This window comes from Pleurodeles waltl, chromosome 12 (genome assembly GCF_031143425.1).
Source record: "Pleurodeles waltl isolate 20211129_DDA chromosome 12, aPleWal1.hap1.20221129, whole genome shotgun sequence".
NCBI classification, from domain to species: Eukaryota; Metazoa; Chordata; class Amphibia; order Caudata; family Salamandridae; genus Pleurodeles; species Pleurodeles waltl.
Window position 1 is genome coordinate 221082706 of NC_090451.1, and position 26972 is coordinate 221109677.

The 26972-nt window shown below is 44.6% G+C and overlaps 1 protein-coding gene across 1 annotated transcript in view; it reads left to right on the forward strand.

The window, feature by feature from the left end:
- Nucleotides 1–26972, forward strand: part of SNTB2 (syntrophin beta 2) — a 370606-nt gene that overhangs the window by 296336 nt on the left and 47298 nt on the right. The window contains exons 5-6 of the mRNA XM_069218297.1: nucleotides 10391–10590; nucleotides 13368–13552. Of these exons, the coding sequence (XP_069074398.1) occupies nucleotides 10391–10590; nucleotides 13368–13552 (385 nt within the window). The remainder of the gene's footprint in view (nucleotides 1–10390; nucleotides 10591–13367; nucleotides 13553–26972) is intronic.

Genomic DNA, 26972 nt, shown 5'->3' on the forward strand with positions numbered 1-26972 from the left:
ACAATGTATTACCTAGACAAACAAGGAGGGATGCATTCATCCCAACTCTCCCTCCTAGCCCAAAAAATTTGTCAGTGGGCAATCCACAAGATTCACCTGGTAGCACAATACATTCCAGGGATACACAACCAATTGGCAGATGTTCTCAGCAGAAATCATCAACAAACACACGAGTGGGAGATTCACCTTCAAGTACTTCACCAATACTTTCAACAATGGGGAACACTAGACCTAGATCTGTTCGCCGTCAGCGAAAATGCAAAATGCCAAAACTTCGCATTGAGATACCCACATCCCCTATCCAAGGGCAATGCTCTATGGATCAATTGGTCAGGGATATTTGCTTATGCTTTTCCCCCTCTCCCACTCATTCTATTTCTAGTCAACAAACTGCGTCAAAACAAACAAGTTAATACTCATAGCACCAACGTGGGCACGTCAACTGTGGTACACAACACTATTAGACCTGTCAGTAGTACCACACTCCAAAATCCCAAACAGACCAGATCTGTTGACTCAAAACAAACAGCAGATCAGGCATCCAAAGCCCAACATACTGAATCTAGTCATTTGGCTCCTGAGGTCGTAGAATTTGGGTATCTACAAGTACCAACTGAATATATGGAAGTAATTAAGCAAGCAAGAAAACCCACTACCAGGCAGTGCTATGCAAACAAATGGAAAAGATTTGTGTATTATTGTCAATCTAAACAAATTACCCCTCTTTCAGCATCAGTACAAGACATTGTATGCTAATTGCTTCATTTGCAAAAATCAAATTGGGCTTTTTCATCCATAAAGATACATCTCACTGCAATCTCTGCGTATTTGCAAAATATACAGCACAGCTCTTTATTTAGAGTTCCTCTTATCAAAGCCTTCATGGAAGGGTTAAAACCCCACCGAGAACGCCTCCAGTGCCTTCGTGGAATCTAAACGTAGTGCTCGCGCGAATTATGGGCCCACCATTTGAACCTATGCATTCATGTCAAATACAATTCTTTACATGGAAAGTAGCCTTCTTAGTCGCAATTACTTCATTGCGAAGAGTTAGTGAAATTCAAGCTTTCACAATTCAAGAACCATACATACAAGTAAATAGGCATAAAGTTGTACTACGAACTAACCCTAAATTTCTTCCAAAAGTAGTATCACCTTTTCATATCAATCAAACAGTGGAACTACCAGTCTTCTTCCCACAGCCAGATTCTGTGGCAGAAAGAGCCCTGCATACATTAGATATTAAAAGAGCCCTAATGTATTACATAGATGGAAAAAATCATTCAGAAAAACTAAACAGTCATTTGTGGTCTTCCAGAAACCACATACTGGTAACCCCATTTCAAAACCAGGTTTAGCAAGATGGCTAGTAAAATGCATCCAAACATGTTACCTTAAAGCTAAAAGACAACTCTTAGTTGCACCTAAAGCACTTTCCACAAGGAAAAAAAGGGGCTACAATGGCATTCTTAGGAAATATACCAATGGCTGAAATATGTAAAGCAGCTACTTGGTCAAAACCACATACATTTACTAAACATTATTGTGTAGATGTTTTAGCAGCGCAGCAAGCCACAGTAGGTCATCTGTACTAAGAACATTATTTCAAACAACTTCAACTCCTTCAGGCAAACCACCGCTTTTATGGGAGGAACAACTGCTTTTTAGTCTATGCACAGCATATGTAACTGCAGCTACACATGCCATCGAACAGAAAATGTCACTTACCCAGTGTACATCTGTTTGAGGCATGTTCCGCTGCAGATTCACATGCACCCTTCCACCTCCCTGGAAGCCTGTAGCCATTTAAGTTAAACACTTGTGTGTGTGTGTGTGTGTGTGTATGTATATATATATATATATATATATATATATATATTATATATATATATATATTATATATATATATAATAATAATATTCTTTGCTGACAGGGCTTTTCCCCCTCCTGTGCCAAGCCTTTTTTTGGCTATTTGGGGCCGTTCGCGCTTAGGCCCTCATAACTTTTTGTTCACACAAGCTACCCATGCCAAATTTGCGTCCTTTTCTCCCAACATCCTAGGGATTCTAGAGGTACCCAGACTTTGTGGGTTCCCCTGAAGGAGACCAAGAAATTAGCCAAAATAGTGATAATTTTCTTTTTTTTTTTTTTAAATGCGGAAAAGGGCTGCAGAAGGCAGCTCGTGTTTTCTTTTCCCCCTGAAAATGGCACCAACAAAAAGGGTTTGTGGTGGCAAGATCACCATCTTCCCAGCTTTCAGGAACAGGCAGACTTGAATTGGAAAACCCAATTTTTCAATACAATTTTGACATTTTACTGGGACATACCCCATTTTTACTATTTTTTGTTCTTTCAGCCTCCTTCCAGTTAGTGACCAAAATGGGTGAGAAACCAATGCTGGATCCCAGAAAGCTAAACATTTCTGAAACGTAGACAAAATTCTGAATTCAGCAAGGGGTCATTTATGTAGATCCTACAAGTGTTTCCTACAGAAATTAACAGCTGAAATAAAAAAATATTGAAATTGAGGTGTACAAAACAGCCATTTTTCTCCACGTTTTACTCTGTAACTTTTTCCTGCGATGTCAGATTTTTGAAAGCAATATACTGTTACGTCAGCTGGACTCTTCTGGTTGTGGGGATATATAGGGCTTGTAGGTTCATCAAGAACTCTAGGTACCCGAGCCAATAAATGAGCTGCACCTTCCAATGGGTTTTTATTCTAGACCCGGTATACAGCAATTAATTTGCTGAAATATAAAAAGTGAAAAATAGGCATCAAGAAAACCTTTGTATTTCCAAAATGGCCACGAGATAAGGTGTTGAGAAGTAGTGGTTATTTGCACATCTCTGAATTCCGGGGTGCCCATACTAGCATGTGAATTACAGGGCATTTCTCAAATAGATGTCTTTTTTTACACACTGCCTTACCTTTGGAAGGAAAAAAATGTAGAGAAAGACAAGGGGCAAATACACTTGTTTTGCTATTCTGTGTTCCCCAAGTCTCCCGATAAAAATGGTACCTCACTTGTGTGGTAGGCCTAGCGCCCACGAAAGGAAATGGCTCAAAACACAACGTGGACACATCAAAATTTTTTCACAGAAAACAGAGGTGTTTTTTGCAAAGTGCCTACCTGTGGATTTTGGCCTCTAGCTCAGTCGGCCATGGGGGGCAGAAAAAACCTAAAATTCCCCCCCCCCCCCCCCTAACCCCCTGGGGAGCCACCCTTGCCTACGGGGTCGCTCCCCCTGCGTGACATTGGTGCAGAAAAAAAGATCCCTGGTGCCTAGTTGTTTCTGCCCCCCTTGGGGGCATATTGACCTAAAATCTGCAGATCTGCCCCCAAGGTGGTCTAAATACAATTTGCCCCCCAGGGGAGCGACCCTTGCCTAATGGGCCGCTCCCCATCTGTAAAACAACAAAAAATCCCCGGTGCCTAGTGGTTTCTGTCCCCCTTGGGGGCAGATCAGCCTAATTAAAATAGGCTGATCTGCCCCTCAAGGGGGCAGAAATGGCCTAAAATAAATTTGCCCCCCAGGGGAACGACCCTTGCCTAAGGGGTCGCTCCCCTTGCGTGAAATTCACAAGGGGGCAGATTGGCCTCATAAAAATAGGCCAATCTGCCCCCAAGGGGGGCAGAAATGGCCTAAATATAATTTGCCCCCTATGGGATCGACCCTTTCCTAAGGAGTCGCTCCCCACCTCTAAAATCGAAAACAAAACAAAAAATAATTTTTTTTTTATCCCTGGTGCCTAGAGTTTTCTGCCCCCCCTTGGGGAAGAAAAGGCCTTTAAAAAAAATGCCCCCACTGGGAGCGACCCTTGCCCAAGGGGTCGCTCCCTTATGCCAATTTCCTTTTCTTAAAAAAAAAACCCTGGTGTCTAGAGGGCATTTCAAAAGCCGGATTGCTTTGTAATCTCGCTTTTTAAATGCTCAGAGAGACTTAAAGGGAAGGAAATACATTTCCTTCCCTTTGAAGCCTCTCCGGGCCTCTTCCACGTGATCGGAAGAGAAATGCTTTGTATTTCTCTTTCGGTCGCACTGGAAGCTGAGCTTCCAGCGCGATGGAGGAGGCCTTCTGTGACAATCAGCGTGTGATCGCGCGCTGACGTCACGGGGGTTTGGGAGGTCGGGGTGGAAGGGGAAGGTCTTCCCCTTCCATCCCTGCCTTGGGTGGGTGGGGGGAACCCCACAGAGGGAGCGCTAGCGCTCCCTCTGGGCTCTGTGTCCAGGACGTAATGGTTACGTCCTGGGCACAGAAGGGGATATATATATTCTGTTTGCATGGACATCTCTTTTCTTCATACTCTATCACTCCTACCTTACCCTCTGCGGGAAAACAATCCAACATGGAGTCGATGCCCATGCGCAATGGAGCCGAAGAGGAATCACTTGATCCTGTGACTCAAACACTTCTTCGAAAAAAAAAAAAAAACTTGTAACACTCCGAGCCCAACACTAGATGGCAGACGTATGCACAGCATGTGACTCTGCAGTGGAACAGGCCATGAACAGATGTACACTGGGTAAGTGACATCACACACACACACACACACACACACCTGTGAAATACTTAACAAATGCGCTGCAACAGCCACATTGTAAAGGCTGTTTTCCCCCTCTAAGGTAGGCACCTGGGTGCATGCCACATTAAATCTGACTTTGGATTCAAGCCAGGTTTAGTGATACAAGTTGTTTGATACCAAACATGACATATTACAGTGGGACCATAATGGAGTTGGCATTCGCGAGGGTACTTAGGTGCCAGCCCATTTTATCCTATGGCTCACTGCCCACTTATTGTAGTCTTTGCTTGAAAAGGCTACTATAGGAATGTATATGCTTGCAGTAATATGTCCAACTTTTAATATAATGCACTATGCCCCTAGGCTCAGGAAACTTACCCTAGTGGTGACTGACATATATTAAAAGCAATGCCTTGACCCTACCACACATGGTGTGAGCAAAGTCGAGTTCGAGCAGTTTACAATAGAAGGCCTGCTGTAGCTGTTTACTTGAGTCACTCAGGGTGGCACAATCAGTGCTTTAGGCCCTGGTGGCCCCTTTAATACCCATGCCCCTGGCTACCACTGGTACAGTATACTAGGGACTTAGAATGGGGTTAAAGTCCTATCCAGTTGCGGGTACCAGTTTACACATCAGATTTAGAAAGAGAGCACTGGTACTGGGGCCTGTTACCAGGCTCCAGTGCACTTTCAAAGTCATAACCAATAGCATTCTTGCAAAAAGTGTGGGGTGACCATACAAAAATGACACTTTCCTACAGTCACGAAGAAACTGATGTCAGTGAACCAGGATGGTGTTTATATGGGCACTGTGACGTCTCTTCCAAAGAGGCCAATCCAGAGCCAATCAACACTACGTACCAGTGCATAGAGGTACTACTCAAGATTTTCTGGATCCGGTCTGATGCCTTGGAATATTCTGAGGTGAGGGAGCTGAGGTCAGCCAAAAGTCTCTCTAGAAGGTAAGGAACTTGTTCTTCTCTCTCACCTTTAGAATATCCCCTAGTGCCTGACGGGATCAGGAAGTTATTTCATCAAAGCTCCTGCATGCCGGTTGTTGGCAGCTAGTGGTGCTGTCTGCTCTGCTTCATCCTGGAAATGATGCCGGGAACCACATAGAGATGGCACCTAAATTTGTGGATTTAGGTTTCTTTCCACACATTCGTATGTATGTCTGCAATTAGCTCCTACTTTTTCTGATCAGTTGACAATCCCCCTTTTTCTCTTCATATGTTCTCCAATTTTTAAAAAACTTACTGGAAGATGTTCATTAGGTGTGGACTGCTGGAAACACATGGTAAATTTACATAAAATTTCTAGCCCCAAACATATTCCCTTATTTGAAACGTACACAGTCTGTATTGAGCTTCAGCTTGTCAAATCACTATGTAAAGTTCAGGCTAGGCATTTTGCCTTTACCCGCTTTTATCACTAAATGACCCAGAAAACAATTGATTAAATCTTATTGTTATTGTGGTAAAGTCCCTGAAACTGAAATCCCCTTTTTTATGTTTTTTTCAATGTATTGTAAGTCATGGATGAGTGTTTTGGGGTATGGGCGTTCATAATTGTTTGGTTGTTTTTCACATAGATAAATCGGATAGATTTGTTACACCGATCTTTGCCCTGTCCCATAATAAACATTCTGATTGGGAAATCCAATTAAAATGTTTCTCTTGCACCTTGAGATGTTCTCTATCTTGCTACTAGTGGTATTTTGAACGTTTGTATTTCTATTTGTATGCCATTTGTTTTTGTTTAATTATTAAGCGTTTTGTTTAAACTACCCAATTTAATAGATCAGTACTAGCGTGAATAGCTTTGAGTTATTTCATCTTTTTGTATGTCTGATTTATATGGTCCCATGCGATCCATTTTTAGGTTGAGCGCACAAATGCTCTGACGTGTTCTAATCTCTGTGGGCTTTCAACCACACCCCCACCACAAGCCCATCACTATCACTCGTTCATGAGCTTGCCTTTCACAAAACCTTGTTGTCATTGGTAAATACTTTACGTTTGTCCCTCCTTGGTGCAGTTTTGTTAGTGCCTTGGCCATCGACCCTGTTACATGGATAATTGCATGTTTGCCGATACCTTTGACTGCGAGTTTTGTCTCTCTCCTTCTCACTCATGCTCATGGCGGCCATGGCGCTTTGAGTAGGCTTGCTTATGTCAACTGTTTTACTTTTCATTTTCAATTTATGTGGCAAAAAAAGTCCAGTTAGGAATTTACAATGCTAATAGCTCTAAGTCGAGCAAATGCCAGACCCATTGCATTGCAAATGCTTATTTGGCTTACTATAATGCTGCTGTCTGTTTTGTTATTTTATGTATTAGTCTGCACATGGAGACAGAATTCCATTGAAAGGTGGGAAGAGCAGGAGCATCTGGCATGCAGAAGCCATTATGGAAAGGCAGCTTTTCTTGGTACGAGCTTTTTGGGAATATGCAAAATGTAAACCATAGATTTTCTGCATAGCACATAAATAGATCATGTATTTCTTTCTGTGAGACTATCAGAAGTCCTCAGCTAAAGGTGGAAACACTCAAATCTATACAAAATGTGCTTTCTGTAAGTATTTCCAAAGTTCATGAAGGCGTTCTTTGTCTGAGTGCAGGCAAGACTAGGAAGAAAATATTTTCATCTACTAGATGGCTAGGGTTGGGCCGTCTGAAGGAAAGCGGTCTTAAAAAATATATTGGGCTGAACAGAAGAAAGTTAGAAAAAGTAATAAATTAAAATGTCAGTTTAGAACAGGGGTCTTCAACCTTTTCTGTAGTAAGAGCTACTAGTCCAATGAAGATCTTCCTGAACTACTATTATTAGTGTTGTAATAGTGACCACTACAAACAAGATTACATTAGTGGCAACCCTATGCAAGATTACCTGCAGTCATCTTGGCTCATCAAGCACAGTTGCTATCAGTAATGTAGAAAAGGTTTAGTCAGTGTAGAATGCCTGTACGGGGGTAATACATTACAACCATAGCTGCAATTCCCCTGGCACCAAGTTAATAATAAGAATAATAATGTCTCCACTCGGCGACACGATTTAGCACTCAAGTATCAGCTTCAAATATATTTTAAAAATTCAACCATAGTTCTCCAGACATCAGCTTCTGAGTAAATGCAAATACATGTATTTCAAGAATACACGCTTGCAAACTTTGGTCTACATGTGGTTAAATCAGCCAACAAAAAAGCTTCTAACTGAGCACACTAGGCTGCACACAAAGGAGAGCTACCTATATGTAGCTGGGAGGCCATCAGTAGCTCACAAGCTACTCATTGGAGAAGCCTGGTTTAGATCTATGAGAGCAGCTTTTGAGTTCTATTTTTTCGCTACCCCATGCCCTCGTGTGCTGGACTAGAAGTAATTCTTCTTTGCCACTGCAAAGCTTACAGCAGACCACACACACCAAAAACAAGCCAGGCTGATTTGCTTTGCCAATACTTGTTGTTAAAGTGTGGACTACCCATATCACTAACATATGACAAAGAATCGCACAAGGAATTTTTCAAACAATCGGTACAATAAAAGCTGACGGGTTTGGTTTGCATTATAACAATGCAACTTAGCATTTAGAACTTCATTATGAAGCTTTAGAACAGTGGTCCCCAACATTTTGACTTCTGCGGACTCACGTTATCATTCCTGGAACCCTCACTGAATCATTTTTAGAATATGGGGACCCCCCCACTGAGTCATTACTGGAAGCTGGGCTCCCCGGCCTAAACATTGTCAATGATTTGAACTGCACATACACAGATAACATTTTTATTTCATTTCCAAACAAATGCAATGAAAAAAGAAAAGAATTTAAATAGTAAGGCTGGAGCGTTTCTAAATTCAATTGAAGCCACACATCGTCCATACTATATTTCGTTTGATGCACCTGCACTGCTCCCACAAATCAGTGAGGGTACTAATTTATTTTTAGCCTCAAATTTCAAATTCCTTGACATTTACAGTACATTTTAAATGTTCCAGTTGTACATTTAGGCACTTTATTTATATACACGTTATTAATCTGTTAATGCAAGTTAATTTTCTCAGCAGTCACGGACCCCCTGAGGAGGATTTGTGGACCTCCAGGGGTCCCGGACAACAGGTTGGGGAACCACTGCTTTAGAAAAAAGGTTTCTGGGTGTGTTTTTTTTCCCTAGCAAAACTTTTTAGCTGATTTAATCGAGAAACGTGCTCAGTGTCAAAACCAGAATTCCAGGTGTACACAGCAATAATAATACAATTCACACGATTTTATAGTGACATTTGAGACCCAATCAAGAAAGCTAAAAGAATGCAATACGTTTTTTTACTTAATTTGAAGTCTTGAGTTAATTATTGGAAAAATTGCTATTTTAGCTAAAAAAAAATTCCAGCTGTCAAGGTCTTTTATACTGATCCTTTTTTATAGTACTTTACTTAAATACAAACAGATAAGTGGTGCACTGTCCGGTTTTCTTCCCTGGATGTATCTGTCTTATGCCTATAGAAAATCAAGCCAACTTTAATATAGCTTTTTGACATTCTTTTGTTCAGATTGTTCTGACAACTTACTATACAGCTGTCATCACAATGTGTTTTAGTCTGTTTTTGAACAAGCAGAATAAATTATTCAATATATGGTATCTTTTGTGTGAGTTCCACAACAGCAAAAGCAACTAATACTAACTTACCTACGAATATTAACACGATTCATTCTGGCTTCCACGCCTTTATACATTTACAAAGCGCAGGTGGTTGGCAAGAACGCCATGTTTTGCGGACTAGACATTCATTCTCTTTGAATCAGACCCATGTTCTCAGTACCTCCACAGATCTTTAAATAAAATATAATTTTGTATATGCTATATAAAAAAAGGGGAGGAACAAGCTATTTGCTAAGCTGCCCCTTACCGTTTCGGACCCAATTGTTTTACTAAAGGCAACATGTGAATGGGCCAGTTTGCGACTAGACAAATGCTTTTTGGGATGTTCAAAGCCCAAATTGCGATTTGGTAACTGGTTACCAAATCACAATTTGGGCTTTGCCATTTTGTATTAGGAAGGGGTGAGTTGAGGGAGTCCTTTCCTAATATCAAACGGAAAGGTATGTACGAATGTTTTGCGACCGGAATGCGTTTTGTGACTGGAATGCGGTCACAAAACATTAGTTGTTTACCGCTAGTAGAAAGTTGACCCCTTATCCTTTGAGAATGGTGGGGAAATATTTTTTTAAGAGCAGCCAGTACTCCCACGGACCACTGCCTACTTCCTAAAATTTAAACTTAAACGTTTAATTTTTTTTTCCTTCTTTATTCTAAAAGCAAATAGGCCTCTGATGGCTGCAATTCCTAATGGTTGGCAGCAAGTTGCAACCTACCTTATTGATATTCATGAGGTAGGTCATTTTGCGACTCACTGGGAATAGCAAAACAAACTTGAAAGAGTTTCATACATTTGAAATGTCGATATCCTAATTGCGATTCGCATGAATTTACAATTAAGGACTCGCAGTTTCAAATTTTAGTACATGGGGCCCCATGTTCCTTATAATTGTTGTGAATTAGAAATGAAGAGAATTTCTGACTTAACTGAAAATACTAGAGTAACTTGTGAGGAAAAGTGGTGGTGGAATGTTTGTACCGTATGTTTATATGTACCACAGTTGTTTTACTTTCTTCATACCCGAGGATTCCCTACTTGGTTACCAGAATGCCACCCCAAGACTGGTATCCAGTAGCCTCCATTTTTGTAAAACCATAAAGATTTTCACTCATTCATTCAATCATGGAATCTAATTAGAAAAAAAATAATCTTGGAGTATTTCTCTGTTTTCCTCATAATTTCAGCCCAACTCTTCATTTGATTTTCTAGGTTAGTTCACTCTGGTGGTTCTGGACGTGGGTCTCCATCCATTGGATCAGAAATTAGCTTTGCCACACGGACAGGCACTCGCCAGGGCATCGAGATGCACATTTTCAGAGTGGAGACCCATCGGGACCTCTCCTGCTGGACCCGTACGCTTGTGCAGGGCTGCCATGCTGCTGCAGAGCTCATCCGTGAAATCTCTTTAGGTAAGCGACAAGGTGTTGCGTTGAGTTAGTTGTCTGCTAAGTCTGTGATATTTGTGAGCAGGGCAGTGCGCCATTGTTTTAACCCTGGATAGCCTACTCCTTCAAACGAGTATTTAGAGAGTACTGTTTACATACTGTCAGGGGAAGGCTACCTCTGGTTGAGAAATACCCACTAAAATCCTCTATTCGGCTCTCTTCTGCACACACCAAAGTACTGCACTAACTGAATCTGTTGACATTGTAGCATTTGAAATTGAACAAGATTGCCTCGTATACCTCATGAAACAGTGGGGTATATTGACATTCAGATAAGCATTTGCTTTTTGCCTCTGACCCCTTCCATCAACTCGCATCTTGTAAATCTTCAAATTCAACAATTGAAAGGATGGAGGGGACACAGCTTCTAAGAGATCCTGGAATGAGCAATTTAGTCAATAGTGTTTTTTTTTTTTTTAACTGTCTTGCCAGCCTACTACCACGGGAGATAATTGTGCTCCAATGCGCTAAAACTCATATGCGTTCCCAGGGTCCGCCAGGCAAGAAGGGGAGGTTGCTTCTTTTCTTTTCTGACACCCAAACTCTGGAACTCATTGCCTTCGATCCTTTATCTTGCTGATTCCGAATCAGTTTTTCGCAAGCTTCTGAAAACTTTTCTTTTTGATGTATAAACTCTGTGCTAAGGTCTGATTATTCGCTTGTTTCCGCAGCTAAGCCGCTACCACCGGGGCGCTTCTTCGGAAGCAGCAACATGCTTTAGAAATGTTATTGTATTGTAACTTGTGAATACTAACAAAAGGAATGAACAAACAAAAAGGAATGGAGGGTATCATAGTTAAAATATACACAGTATAACATGCTGACGCAGCACTTTACAGTAATTTGGAGCTCAGAGAAGGCAACCATTGTTGCTCTTATGTGCTCACATGTTTTAGAAGGCTAAGTGGTATTCCTTGCAGTGAGAGACCTATCTGATTTGTATGAGGGGGTATTAAAGTGAGGCAGCTCTTTGTTAGCCACTCCCTATGCTTTAAAATATGAGATGAGGGTTGGCATAATTGACCCATTCCTTATTTCTTGGAGACTCACTTTTCTGAAGTTTATGCCCAAAGCAGACTTCTGTCCATCCTATCCTGTAATGTCATCACATTTGAGTTGTCTTTTTGATCAAATATCCTAGGTTTGGCAAAGGTGCATGCCTTTTTAAAAGCTTTCAGTTCTGCCTATACGATGTACATACGTTCTAAGTATGTTAATTTCATTCCATTCTCCCATATCTGTCGTACAGTGGTTGTGATTGATAATAACTTGAATCTTCGTAATCGCCTTCAATTCTTAAGTCTTCAAGCCATAATTATCTTTCTCAGATGCTTTGATTATTCAGTATACAGCAGGAATCTATGGAGGGTAATGATACTAAAGAAATACATTTAAAATGCACATGTAGATTGTACATCACAAAGTGAAGGTTTTACTTTTTTGTAGGCCTTCATGTAAATTCTATAACTGAGGTATCAAACCACAATGCTTCTACATTCTCTCAGTCTTTTATGAAGTGGACCGTTCAATCCACAAGGTTATCCCTCAGAAATAGGAGTACCTGGATCAGCTCTGTACTACGTGACAGCTGCTTTTCATCAGCCCATAGGCCATCCCCATTCTGTTAAAAGCCTTAGTCATGAATCTGTGGTACCATGAGGGATTTCCCTTGCCTGTATAATATTAACACAGTCCATCTCCTCACTCATGTACATCTTTGGGTTCATTTGGCTACATAGATAAATTACACCCATACTGTCTTCAAGCTAGGTAGAGGCTTTGGTCCCACCTCTAGCTCTAACAATCGCTTGGAAGCCAGTGAGAAATAGATGTTTCTAGACAACCTTTAGTTATCTCCCTCTCCAGGACTTGGGCCCTATTATCTGCCTCTCCTCCTGAAGGAAAGCTACAGAAACTCTGCCTTTAATAATTATTCCTATTTGACTCTATTTTTTCAGGTTAAAGTGAAGACCCTCGCTGGAAAAGGAGGGCACTTTTGTAACGAGAACAATATTTCCATCTTTCTGACTCTTCCCTTGTAGAGTTCCGGCAATAATTTTCAAGTACTGATTGAATAATGTCAACCGCCTCTAGACCTTCCAGCAACTGTTTTGCCATTTTCAAAGATTGTTGAAAGAAGCTTTGTTTTTTTGCTAATGAAATCCAGATAAAATGATCACTTGACAAGTGTTTCAGTTGCTATACTAGCTCCTTGTGGGAAGAGAGCTGGTATTGTAACGGAGTAAAAAGAGAAGACAATCGATTATTGCAAAGGCATCTTGGGACAGGCTTCAGCCTAAAATCAGTAAACAATGCTGCATTGGATTTTTAAAAAAATCACCAAAGATTTCAGTATTTCCAAATACTTTTTTCTTGATGGACTGCTATTCTCTGCTCCGTAAGTGGCCAAAAGTCAGGATTTTCGTTAAAATGTGCTGACCAGGCATGGAAATGCATCAAGCATAGGTGCTGCCATTTCTTTAAAATAAAAAAACCTTTTCTTCCAGTGACACATCTTTCACAGAACTCCACTTGTTATCACTATGATGCATGCAGAGTTCTGAAGTTTATTTAGGAAGGAGCTTTCCTATATGGAGGAAGTTTGCCCTTTGGAGAGATTTTTGAGAAGCTACTCTGTCAAGATACATTCTTGGAAATCTCATCCATCATAAAATGCGCTTTTTGTAACTCTGTTCTTGGCAAACACTCATGTTCTAATCTCCTCTTTTGTTCTTTTACAGGCTGTACTTTAAACAAACAGCAGGTGAAACTCACTGTTCACTATGAGAATGGCTTTACAGTATCCCGGGAGGAAGCAGGTGCAGGGAGTGTATTGTACCAATATCCTTTTGAGAAGCTAAAGATGTCATCAGATGACGGCATCCGCAATCTGTATTTGGACTTTGGCGGACCAGAAGGAGAGCTGGTGAGACGGAACGCATGTTGTAGATGGCAGATGATGTGCAATTTACAAACACTGGTGTTGCTGCGCTTGCTATGGCCTACTCATTCTCCGAGACCACATTCTACAATTTATGGATTTTAATTGCGGATGCTCCTGTGCCTGTAATATTTTTAATTCATAATCTTTTTGGTATCCTTGCCACCTACTAGCAGTTTAGCTTTCTGGATAGATGCTTTGCATGCCTGGATACACTGTAAACACCTCTACCCCCCAAAATTGACACATATGCACATCCTGGCCAAATACCTTTTTTCTGCTATGTGTAGATAGAAACTTAATTCTTGCATGCTCTGCTAATTCTTTGCTTGGCGTAGCTCCCATTCTTGGAACTCTTCGAATATTCATTATTGTTTTTGTCCTCCATCTTATTCTTTCTCACTTGGTAGCGTATGCTGCAGGGTTGGGGCTTTAAGCCATGCTCATGTCCATATCAATTTACAGCTGTTGACCCTTATAGCTTCTGTGTCTTGTGATTGGTGGAATAATCATCCAGTGAGTGCCTGCACTCGGTATGCTACCTTCAGTATGAGATTCCTCTAGAGCCTCCTGCCTTGCACGCAAGGTGTGAACATGATGCATTAAGATGATAGAAGAACAGCAGCAGCAGTAGGAGTAACAAACTTGAAATGTTCTTTTCCTCTTAGTTTTATACTTTCACGGTCTTGCAGAGTCTTCCTTGAACGTGAGGACACTGCGTAATGCCATGGCTGTCAGGAAGACGCAGCATACAAATATCGTGGGGTCTTTTTCAGATATTTCTTCTTCTCACATTTGGAAGGCATGTTCCCTAGGAGAAATCGGCTCACTGCAGCAAAATACTGCTTCAGTAACAAACATGGAAGTTAGATTAAAAACAAACTGTTATAAAGAAAACACTTCCTACTGGATAAAAACGGGCAGAGCCCAATTTCCAGGGATTCCTCAAACAGGAGTGCGGGAAGATGAATGGAAGGCTAGCTACCTGAACTGAGGCTAGTTACCAAATCGATTTTTTGGGTCAGCCAGCAGCCTCAAAAACGGAGCACAGTATTTTCTCAGGGCTTAAGCCAGTAGGTCAGGAGTGCTTATACAAGCATTGTTCTTTCATTCCACCTGTTTTAACGGATGAAAGCTTGTTCTTTGCTCAAGAAAATAGTTCTTGGGTATTTTTTTCTTTGTTTTTAATGTAAAATAAGTGCTATAGGTTAAGGTTTCCTTTAGAAAAATAGTGCAAAGAAAATGTGTGTTCGATGGCATCTGTCGCTGTAGATACGCATGTTTTGCAATAGCTCGCCATCTGGTGTTGGGCCGGAGTGTTACAAGTTGTTTTTCTTCGAAGAAGTCTTTCGAGTCACGGGACCGAGTGACTCCTCCTTTTGTCTCCATTGCGCATGGGCGTCGACTCCATCTTCGATTGTTTTTTTTCCGCCATCGGGTTCGGACGTGTTCCTGTCGCTCCGAGTTTCGGAACGGAAAGTTAGCTAATTTCGGAAGATTTTCGTCGGTATTGTTGCGTTCGGGATCGGCGTACTTAGATTCAACACCGCATCGAAGATCGAAGAGCTCCGGTGCCCTTCGGGGGTAGCTTTTCGATCCCCCGTCAGGGCCTGGTCGGCCCGACCGCGTGCTGAAGAACGCCGATGGAACGGACCCCGTTCCGTTTCTGCCCCAAATGCCACAATAAATACCCCTATACAGACCAACACTTGGTCTGTAACCTGTGCCTGTCACCTGAGCACAGTGAAGACACCTGCGAGGCCTGTCGTGCGTTCCGGTCCCGAAAGATACTCCGAGACCGTCGAGCCAGAAGACTTCAGATGGCGTCCGCGCCGACAGCCCACCGAGAGTTCGAGGAACAGGAAGAGGAAGGTACCTTCTCGATCCAAGAATCGGACTCCGAAGGATTCGACGATACACAAACCGTGAGTAAGACGTCGAAAACCACACAGAGGAAGATTTACAAGGCCCAGGGGACGCCACTGCCATCAGGCCATGGCTCCACCCATAAATTCGGTGACCGACCGTCGGCACCGAAAAAGGCCCAAACAGTGCCGAGATCGTCCGACTCCGGTCGAGACACCGGCACGCAGCCTTCTCGGGACCGAGAAAGTGCTGGAGACAAGCCTCGACACCGAGATGCCGGTGTGGACACGGCTCGACGCCGAGACAGCGGCACCGAAGAAGATCGACGCCGAGAGGTTTCGGCCCCGAAAAAGAAAAAAGTCACCTCGGAGCCGAAAAAACACGCAGACAGGGTTTCGGTGCCGAAACAAACTGCAAGCGACCCAGCTTCAGGCTCTTATACAGAAGAGCACTCGCTAAACTCACAAATGCAAAAGCATAGGTTTGAGGAAGAGCTACAATCAACTGATGTGGACCATACGCAAAAGCGTATTTTCATACAGCAGGGGACAGGAAAAATAAGCACCCTTCCCCCCCATTAGAAGAAAGAGAAGGTTGGAGTTCCAAACTGAACAGACACCACAACCAAAAGTGGTGAAAAGAGTTACCCCACCACCCTCTCCTCCGCCCGTGATTAACGTCTCACCAGCACGAACTCCATCACACTCCCCAGCTCACACCACCATAAGCCAGGGTGACCAAGATCAAGACGCATGGGACCTATACGACGCCCCAGTGTCAGATAACAGTCCGGAGGCATACCCTACGAAGCCATCTCCTCCAGAGGACAGCACCGCGTATTCTCAAGTGGTGGCTAGAGCAGCACAATTTCACAACGTAAGCCTCCACTCAGAACAGGTCGAGGATGATTTTTTATTCAACACACTCTCCTCCACCCACAGCTCATACCAAAGCCTGCCTATGCTCCCTGGTATGCTCCGGCACGCAAAAGAAATCTTTAAGGAGCCGGTCAAAAGTAGGGCAATCACACCAAGGGTGGAAAAAAAGTATAAGGCGCCTCCTACAGACCCGGTTTTCATCACTACACAGCTGCCACCAGACTCTGTCGTTGTAGGAGCAGCTAGGAAAAGGGCCAACTCTCACACATCTGGAGATGCACCACCCCCAGATAAAGAAAGCCGCAAGTTCGATGCAGCTGGTAAGAGTCGCAGCACAAGCTGCAAACCAGTGGCGCATCGCGAACTCCCAGGCACTACTTGCGCGCTATGACAGAGCCCACTGGGACGAGATGCAACATCTCATTGAACATCTGCCCAAGGACTTACAAAATAGGGCAAAACAAGTGGTTGAGGAGGGACAGACCATTTCCAACAACCAGATCCGCTCCTCCATGGACGCTGCAGATACAGCTGCACGGACAATTAATACATCTGTAACTATCAGAAGGCATGCATGGCTCCGAACGTCTGGATTTAAACCAGAGATTCAACAAGCAGTTCTCAATATGCCTTTTAACGAAAAAGAACTTTCTGATGGATACAACTACCTGTGGATTCCTCACCTCATGAATACTCCCATGGCGCCAGCATTCTACGGAAATCTTCTTACTAGTCTCTGCACGTCGACGAGGACGTCACTGTCTCGCACGCGACGCCGTCTGACGTCATACAGGCAATAAGAGGTCCTCGACGACGTGCGGACGTCAGTTCCCTTTTTTCCGTGCATTCGAAACGGTTATCTTCGAGGGAGCAACTGTTACTCTTGCGGTTACAGTGTATATCTTGCTGCGTACTCTTTCTCTGTGGAAATAATGTCGCAGAGAAAGTCTGGATTTAAGCCTTGTCGTGAGTGTGGAGGCAAGATGTCGGTGACGGATCCTCATTCCGATTGCCTTTGGTGTTTGAGCTCCGACCACGACGTCTCGACTTGTGATTCGTGTCAGCACATGAATCCGAAGGCCATTAAAGAACGCGAGGCGAAGCTGTTTATGGCCAAGTCAAAGGAGAAGCATCACAAGAAAAAGTCTTCTCCAAGACATCGGCGTCATCGAGACTCCCGGCGCCGTAGAGAATCTCGGCGTCATTCAAGGGAGGCTCGTTCCAGGTCTCCGGATCGGCGCCGGAGGACATGGGAGGTCAGCCCCACGGTGACGCCGCATCCTTCGACGCCGTTGCTCTCTCCGACGTCTCCAACTTCGCCTGGACAGGCGTCGGTGATTGAGGTATTGGAGCCTCAGGTGTTTTCTCCGGCGCAGACGCCGAGGCCGGCGTCGGGGTCGCCTCCGAGTCAGGCACCCCAGTATCCGGCTTTTCCCACCCCTGGAGCCGATAGTTCCGCATTCTTGAATGCGATGTATGCCATCTTCCAACAGATGGCTCCAGGGGGTGCTCCGGCTGGGCCTTTGGCCTTTTCTTTGGGTGATCCTGCGCCTCTTCGGCCGGCACCCTTTATGCCCTTTCTCCCGTTTGGGAACGTGGGCTCGGCGCCAGTGTCGGCGCCGATGGCCGCTCCGATGGCTTCGGAGGGATTGGCCCCAGGGATTTCCATCCCGTCGACGTCGAGATTTCGGCCTGTGACTCCGGTGGGTCCATCCGTTTCATCTGCTCTTCAGTCGGCGCCGAAGTTACCTGTGGCGCCGGATGCGGCGTCGGTGGCTTCGGAAGATCGGCGCCGATCTCCGACTTCGGCGGAGGTGTTGTCGACTCCGCGGATTGAGCAACGACTGCATTCAAGGAGGCGTGCTCTCCGGGTACTAGAGGAGCAGGAGTACCAACGAGCCCTAGAGGATACGGAAGGCAGCTAGTTTTTTGGACCTGCCTTTGCCGGTGGTGGAGGCGAAACAAAACCTTTTGACAGAGGTGTTGCATCCGGCCTCAGCCGCGGCGGAGCCTCTATTACCTTTTAATGACGCTCTGCTGGATCCGGTTTTAGAGGTGTGGAAGAAGCCGGCATCTTCCCCAGCAGTTCACAGAGCCGTGGCCAGGAGGTATCGGACGGCTCCAACTGATCCTGGTTTCCTATCTAGGCACCCTACGCCGGAGAGCTTGGTTGTGCAGGCCTCCTGTTCGTCCAAATCAGCGCCTGGTTCTTTCCCGACGGTGCCTGGGGACAGAGACTCAAAAAAGCTAGAGGCGCAGTCGAAGAAGATTTTTTCGTCCTGCAGTCTGGCGTTAAAAGCCACTAATGCGACCTGTATCCTGGGGAGGTATATTCATGCTCTGATGGATGACATCTCCTCTTCGTTTACAGAGCTTCCCCAGGGTCTTTTGGATCTTGTCTCTGATGCCCAGGCTGCTGCGACCCAAATTATCCAGACGGGACTGGATACCACCGACTCGGTAGCCAGAGCAATGGGCACAACTGTGGTGGAAAGGAGACAGGCCTGGCTACGTAACTCGGGCTTTTCGGCAGATGTACAGTCCACATTGTTGGATCTCCCGTTTGATGGGGACAAACTGTTTGGGGCTAAGGCTGATTCGGCCTTGGAACGTTTTAAGGAGAGCAGGGCCACGGCTAAGTCGTTGGGACTCCAAGCTCCTTCTTCCACGGCCTCTTCCAGATTCTTCAGGAGGTTTCGTGGATTTGGGCGTGGCTCTTCCTCCTCTTCCTTTCGGGGAAGATATCAGCAACCTGCCTCTTCCCACCCCTATAGATCTTTTAGGGGGAGGGGTAGGGTCCGCACCAGGGGAGCCTCTCAGCAGCACTCTGCCTCTTCCTCATCCTCTGGCGGGGTGCAGCAGGGGAAGCAGCCTTAGGCTTCCACCATTTCCCACTCACTCCTCTCCTGTAGGGGGAAGATTACAGCATTTTCTCACCAAATGGGAGACTGTTACGTCGGACACTTGGGTTCTCAGTGTTGTGGGAAAAGGCTACACCCTTCCCTTTCGGGAGTTTCCGCCCCTCATCCCGCCCCGCCCTTCGTATTGTTCACAAGAACACCTCCTGTTGCTAGAACAGGAGGTAGAAGTCCTCCTTTTAAAGGGCGCGGTGGAGTTGGTCCCGGAGCAGGAAAGGGGTCAAGGAGTTTACTCAAGGTATTTCCTGATTCCCAAGAAGGATGGTCGTTTGAGACCAATTCTGGACCTGAGGATCTTGAATTGGTTCCTCAAGCAGGAAAAGTTCAAGATGCTGACCCTAGCACAGGTGCTTTTGGCGTTGAACATGGAAGACTGGATGGTGTCTGTCGACTTGCAGGATGCTTACTTTCATATCCCGATACTCAAGTCACACAGGAAGTATCTCCGGTTTGTGGTGGGATCGCAACACTACCAGTTTGCGGTCCTTCCGTTTGGTCTTACTTCAGCACCTCGAGTCTTCACGAAGGTGATGTCGGTGGTTGCGGCAGAGCTCAGAAGGAAGGGGATAGCAGTATTCCCTTACTTGGACGATTGGTTGATCAAAGCCAAGTCCCCGGAGCTTGTGTTGCGTCATCTGCAGTCAACAACCCAGTTGTTGTTCGACCTGGGCTTTTCGGTGAACGAGCCCAAATCTCACCTGGAGCCCTCTCAGCGCCTCCTGTTCATAGGGGCAGTACTGGATACGACATTGGGTCGGGCCTTTCCTCCGCCTCAGCGGATTCAAGATATTCAGGATTTGGTTCCAATGTTTCGAAACGGAGCGGTAGTTCCAGTCCTCAAGGTCCTTCGTCTGCTCGGTCTTTTTGCCTCCTGCATTCTGTTGGTCACGCATGCTCGCTGGCACATGAGGGCTCTTCAGTGGTGCCTCCGAAGGCAGTGGTCTCAACACAGAGGGGATCTAGAGGGTACTGTCAAGATCTCCAGAGATGCTGCTGTGGATTTGAAGTGGTGGATTGCAAGCAACAATCTTTCACAAGGAAAACCGTTCCAGCAGTCGCCACCAGTGGCCACAGTCATAACGGATGCTTCCACTCTAGGGTGGGGAGCTCATCTGGGGGATCTGGAGATCAAAGGTCTTTGGTCTCCAGAGGAACAGATTTTTCACATCAATCTGTTAGAGTTACGGGCTGTACGTCTGGCTCTCAAGGCCTTCCTCCCTTCCCTTCGTGGTCAGTCGGTACAGGTCCTAACGGACAATACTACCACGATGTGGTACATAAACAAGCAGGGAGGAGTGGGGTCGTACCTTCTCTGCAGAGAAGCTCTTCGACTATGGTCCTGGGCAAAGGACCATCGGATTTGCTTGATAGCAAACCATCTGGCCGGAGTCTTGAACGTGCGTGCGGACAGTCTCAGTCGCCACTTCTCGGCAGACCACGAGTGGCGTCTCCATCCAGATCAAGTCCGTTTAATCTTCCAGAAGTGGGGGTTTCCTCGGGTAGATCTGTTCGCCACTCGAGAGAACGCGCATTGTCCGTTGTTCTGCAGCCTTCAGTATCCGATGCAGGAAGCATTGGGGGACGCGTTTCAAATGACCTGGTGCGGCCAGTTGCTTTACGCGTTTCCTCCCATACCCTTGATTCCTCGAGTATTGAGGAAGATTCGCCAAGACCGGGCTCTAGTAATCGTAATAGCTCCGGATTGGCCAAGGAGGGTGTGGTACTCCGACCTTCTCCAACTCTCAACGTGCCCGCCGCTCCGACTCCCTTTCAGGGCAGACCTCCTCTCGCAGTCGCAGGTTCTACACCCCAACCTCCAGAGTCTGCACCTACATGCCTGGAGATTGAACGGGGCAACCTGAGTTCCTTCTCTCTCCCGCCTGAGGTAGTGGATGTTATATTAGCGGCCAGGCGACACTCCACTAAATCTATCTACGCTAATAGGTGGTCTAAATTTGTTGCGTGGTGTGGAGAGAGGCAGATTGATCCTTTACAAGCTCATCTATCGGACGTTTTGTCTTTTGCTCTATCTCTGGCGCAGAAAGGTTGTGCAGTGGCTACCATTAAAGGTTATTTATCGGCCTTGTCAGCCTTCATATGTCTTCCAGACCAACCATCTTTATTTAAATCCCCTATTGTTATCAGATTCTTGAAAGGTCTTCTAAATCAATATCCTCCAAAGCCATTCGTTATGCCGCAATGGGATTTGTCCTTAGTCCTGACTTTCCTTATGGGGTCCCCTTTTGAACCTATGAATTCTTGCCCCTTAAGGTATTTGTTTTTAAAAACAGTCTTCCTGATAGCTATAACATCAGCAAGGAGAGTGAGTGAGTTGCAGGCCTTATCAGTAAAACCCCCTTATACAACTTTTTATGGGGATAAGGTGGTGTTGAGGACCAAGGCTGCTTTCCACCCGAAGGTTGTTTCACCCTTCCATTTGGCTCAGGCAATTACTTTGTCCACGTTCTATCCTCCGCCTCATCCTTCCAAAGAGGAAGAAAGACTGCACCGTCTGGACCCAAAGAGAGCGTTGAGCTTCTTTATCGATAGAACAAAGGATTTCAGGCTGGAGGATCAGCTGTTTATTGGATACGTGGGCAAGAGGAGAGGAAAGGCAGTCCACAAGAGAACACTATCCAGGTGGGTTGTTCTTTGCATTAAAATATGTTACTCTTTGGCAAAGAAGGATCCTCCTGAGGGCATTAGAGCTCATTCCACCAGAGCTAAGTCGGCCACTTCGGCCTTAGCCAGAGGTGTTCCTGTGGTCGACATCTGCAAGGCCGCAACTTGGTCGTCCCTTCACACTTTTGCAAAACATTACTGTTTAGATTCTGAGGTTAGAAGGGACGGCCATTTTGCACGGTCAGTGCTGCAGGATTTCTTGGTTTGACCATTTAGGCACCCACCGCCGGGCGTGGTACTGCTTTGGGACTCTATTCATGAGGTGAGGAATCCACAGGTAGTTGTATCCATCAGAAGAACGAGTTACTTACCTTCGGTAACGACTTTTCTGGTGGATACATTAGCTACCTGTGGATTCCTCACGGTCCCACCCGCCTCCCCGTTGCCTTTATGGTCTTGCCAAGTAATCCTTGAGTGCGCTCCTCTTGATCTTTGAGGGTGCAATAGATGTATATATATAATATAATATATTTATATATATATATATATGGGTATATGTGTATATATTTTTATGTATATACTTGGTGTGTGTATATATTTTTAAAAGAAAGAGTTTTATATATATATATATATATATATATATATGTACATAAAAAAAAAAAAAAAAAGATTTGCAGTTATTCATACAATGTGGTGTATTTTTACAATATAATGGATGTTGCTTTGTTCTTTTATTGCATTGCCTGGTTGTTCTCATGCACGTAAAAAATGATTGGTACTGACGTCCGCACGTCGTCGAGGACCTCTTATTGCCTGTATGACGTCAGACGGCGTCGCGTGCGAGACAGTGACGTCCTCGTCGACGTGCAGAGACTAGTAAGAAGATTTCCGTAGAATGCTGGCGCCATGGGAGTATTCATGAGGTGAGGAATCCACAGGTAGCTAATGTATCCACCAGAAAAGTCGTTACCGAAGGTAAGTAACTCGTTAGTTCGGTCCAGAAGTGGACACAGCGAATGAGAAACTCAAAAAAGATACGGACACTGCCAAAGCCATGGGCGCACTCTACTCCCCGCAGAGCAGAGGGAATTACAGCACATTCCGTAAAACACCCTTTCGAGGGGGGTTTCGGGGTCAGAGCACACAAGCCAGCACCTCACAAGCAACACCGTCCAGTTACCAGGGACAGTATAGAGGAGGTTTTCGGGGACAATATAGAGGAGGGCAATTCCCTAGAAATAGAGGAAGATTTCAGAGCCCCAAAACCCCTACTACTAAACAGTGACTCACATGTCACTCACCCCCTCCACACAACACCAGTGGGGGGAAGAATAAGTCATTATTACAAAGCATGGGAGGAAATCACTACAGACACTTGGGTTCTAGCAATTATCCAACATGGTTATTGCATAGAATTTCTACAATTCCCTCCAAACATACCACCAAAAGCACAAAATTTGACAACACACCATTCCAATCTCCTGGAGATAGAAGTGCAGGCACTATTGCAAAAGAATGCAATCGAATTAGTGCCAAACACACAAATAAACACAGGAGTTTACTCACTGTACTTTCTGATACCAAAGAAGGACAAAACGCTGAGACCAATCCTAGACCTCAGAGTAGTGAACACTTTCATCAAATCAGACCACTTTCACATGGTCACACTACAAGAAGTATTGCCATTGCTAAAACTACACGACTACATGGCAACTTTAGACCTCAAGGATGCTTATTTCCATATACCAATACACCCATCGCACAGGAAATACCTAAGGTTTGTATTCAAGGGAATACATTACCAATTCAAGGTACTGCCTTTCGGATTAACAACCGCACCAAGAGTCTTTACCAAATGTCTAGCGGTAGTCGCTGCACACATAAGAAGGCAGCAAATACATGTGTTCCCATATCTAGACGACTGGCTAATCAAGGCCCATTCGTTAATAGAGTGCTCAAATCACACAAATCATATCATACAAACCCTCTTCAAACTAGGGTTCACCGTCAATTTCACAAAATCCAAAATTCTGCCGCGCAAGGTACAACAATACCTGGGAGCCATAATAGACACATCAAAAGGAGTAGCCACTCCAAGTCCACAAAGAATTCGAAATTTCAACACCATCATACAACGTATGTATCCAACACAAAGGATACAAGCAAAGATGGTACTACAACTCCTAGGCATGATGTCTTCATGCATAGCCATTGTCCCAAACGCAAGACTGCACATGAGGCCCTTACAACAGTGCCTAGCATCACAATGGTCACAAGCACAGGGTCACCTTCTAGATCTGGTGTTAATAGACCGCCAAACTTACCTCTCGCTTCTGTGGTGGAACAACATAAATTTAAACAAAGGGCGGCCTTTCCAAGACCCAGTGCCACAATACGTTATAACAACAGATGCTTCCATGACAGGGTGGGGAGCACACCTCGATCAACACAGCATACAAGGACAATGGAACGTACATCAAACAAAACTGCATATAAATCACCTAGAACTTCTAGCAGTTTTTCAAGCACTAAAAGCTTTCCAACCAATAATAGTTCACAAATACATTCTCGTCAAAACAGACAACATGACAACAATGTATTATCTAAACAAGCAAGGGGGGACGCACTCCACGCAGTTAAGCCTGCTAGCACAAAACATTTGGCGTTGGGCAATTCACAACCAAATTCGCCTAATAGCACAATTTATACCAGGGATCCAAAATCAACTCGCAGACAATCTCTCTCGAGATCACCAACAGGTCCACGAATGGGAAATTCACCCCCAAATTCTGAACACTTATTTCAAACTCTGGGGAACACCTCAGATAGACTTGTTTGCGACAAAGGAGAACGCAAAATGCCAAAACTTCGCATCCAGATACCCACACAAACAGTCCCAAGGCAATGCCCTATGGATGAACTGGTCAGGGATATTTGCTTACGCTTTTCCTCCTCTCCCTCTCCTTCCTTACCTGGTAAACAAACTCAGTCAAAACAAACTCAAACTCATATTAATAGCACCAACTTGGGCAAGGCAACCCTGGTACACAACGCTGCTAGACCTATCAGTAGTACCCTGCATCAAATTGCCCAACAGGCCAGATCTGTTGACACAGCACAACCAAAAGATCAGACACCCAGATCCAGCATCGCTGAATCTAGCAATCTGGCTCCTGAAATCCTAGAATTCGGGCACTTACAACTTACCCAAGAATGTATGGAAGTCATAAAACAAGCCAGAAGGCCATCCACCAGGCACTGCTATGCAAGTAAATGGAAGAGGTTTGTTTGCTACTGCCATATTAATCAAATACAACCATTACACACAACTCCAGAACATGTAGTGGGTTACTTGCTTCACTTACAAAAATCTAACCTGGCTTTCTCTTCCATTAAAATACACCTTGCAGCAATATCTGCATACCTGCAGACTACCTATTCAACTTCCCTATATAAGATACCAGTCATTAAAGCATTCATGGAGGGCCTTAGGAGAATTATACCACCAAGAACACCACCTGTTCCTTCATGGAACCTAAATGTTGTCCTAACTAGACTTATGGGTCCACCTTTTGAACCCATGCACTCCTGCGAAATACAGTTCCTAACCTGGAAGGTGGCATTTCTCATCGCCATTACTTCCTTAAGAAGAGTAAGCGAGATTCAGGCGTTTACAATACAGGAACCTTTTATACAACTACACAAGAATAAGGTCGTCCTAAGGACCAATCCTAAATTTTTGCCAAAGGTTATTTCACCGTTCCATCTAAATCAAACAGTGGAACTTCCAGTGTTCTTTCCACAGCCAGATACCGTAGCTGAAAGGGCACTACATACATTAGATGTCAAAAGAGCATTGATGTATTACATTGACAGAACAAAAAACATCAGAAAGACTAAACAACTATTTATTGCATTTCAAAAACCTCATGCAGGAAACCCAATATCAAAACAAGGTATAGCCAGATGGATAGTTAAATGCATCCAAATCTGCTACCTTAAAGCTAAACGACACCTGCCCATTACACCAAGGGCACACTCAACCAGAAAGAAAGGTGCTACCATGGCCTTTCTAGGAAACATCCCAATGCAAGAAATATGTAAGGCAGCCACATGGTCTACGCCTCACACATTCACCAAGCACTACTGTGTAGACGTGTTATCCGCACAACAAGCCACAGTAGGTCAACCCGTATTAAGAACATTATTTCAGACTACTTCCACTCCTACAGGCTGATCCACCGCTTTTGGGGAGATAACTGCTTACTAGTCTATGCAAAACATGCGTATCTGCAGCGACAGATGCCATCGAACTGAAAATGTCACTTACCCAGTGTACATCTGTTCGTGGCATCAGTCGCAGTAGATTCGCATGTGCCCACCCGCCTCCCCGGGAGCCTGTAGCAGTTTGGAAGTTACCTTCAACTATTTATATATGTATCATCTCAACCTTAAATAGGTGCATACTTAGTCACTCCATTGCATGGGCACTATTACTACAATTCAACTCCTACCTCACCCTCTGCGGGGAAAAACAATCGAAGATGGAGTCGACGCCCATGCGCAATGGAGACAAAAGGAGGAGTCACTCGGTCCAGTGACTCGAAAGACTTCTTCGAAGAAAAACAACTTGTAACACTCCGGCCCAACACCAGATGGCGAGCTATTGCAAAACATGCGAATCTACTGCGACTGATGCCACGAACAGATGTACACTGGGTAAGTGACATTTTCATTTTGGGAGGAGGGCGTTCTAGGCAAAGGGAGATTTCAAAAAATAATAATCTCTGAACGTGTTCAAGGAATCCCACAAGGAGGCGTATGTGTTCCACATTCATGAATTCAGCACTGATTCCCATGACAGAGATTCGGTATTGCAGGTAAGATTTTCATTGAAGCTTCTCCACCTTGTTCCTGTCACAAGTTCTTCTTCACCAAAGTAGGAAGTGCTCCACAGAGTACTAGAATAGCTTCCTTATAATTAGGACGGGTGTCTGCCTGACAGTTTCTCGGACATGAGGGGACATCACGTGAAGTCTGCGCTTTCTGCTGAAGGAACAGAGGATCTTCCTTTGATGAACTCTCCTCTTACCGTGAGGTACCACAGCATGTATTTTCATC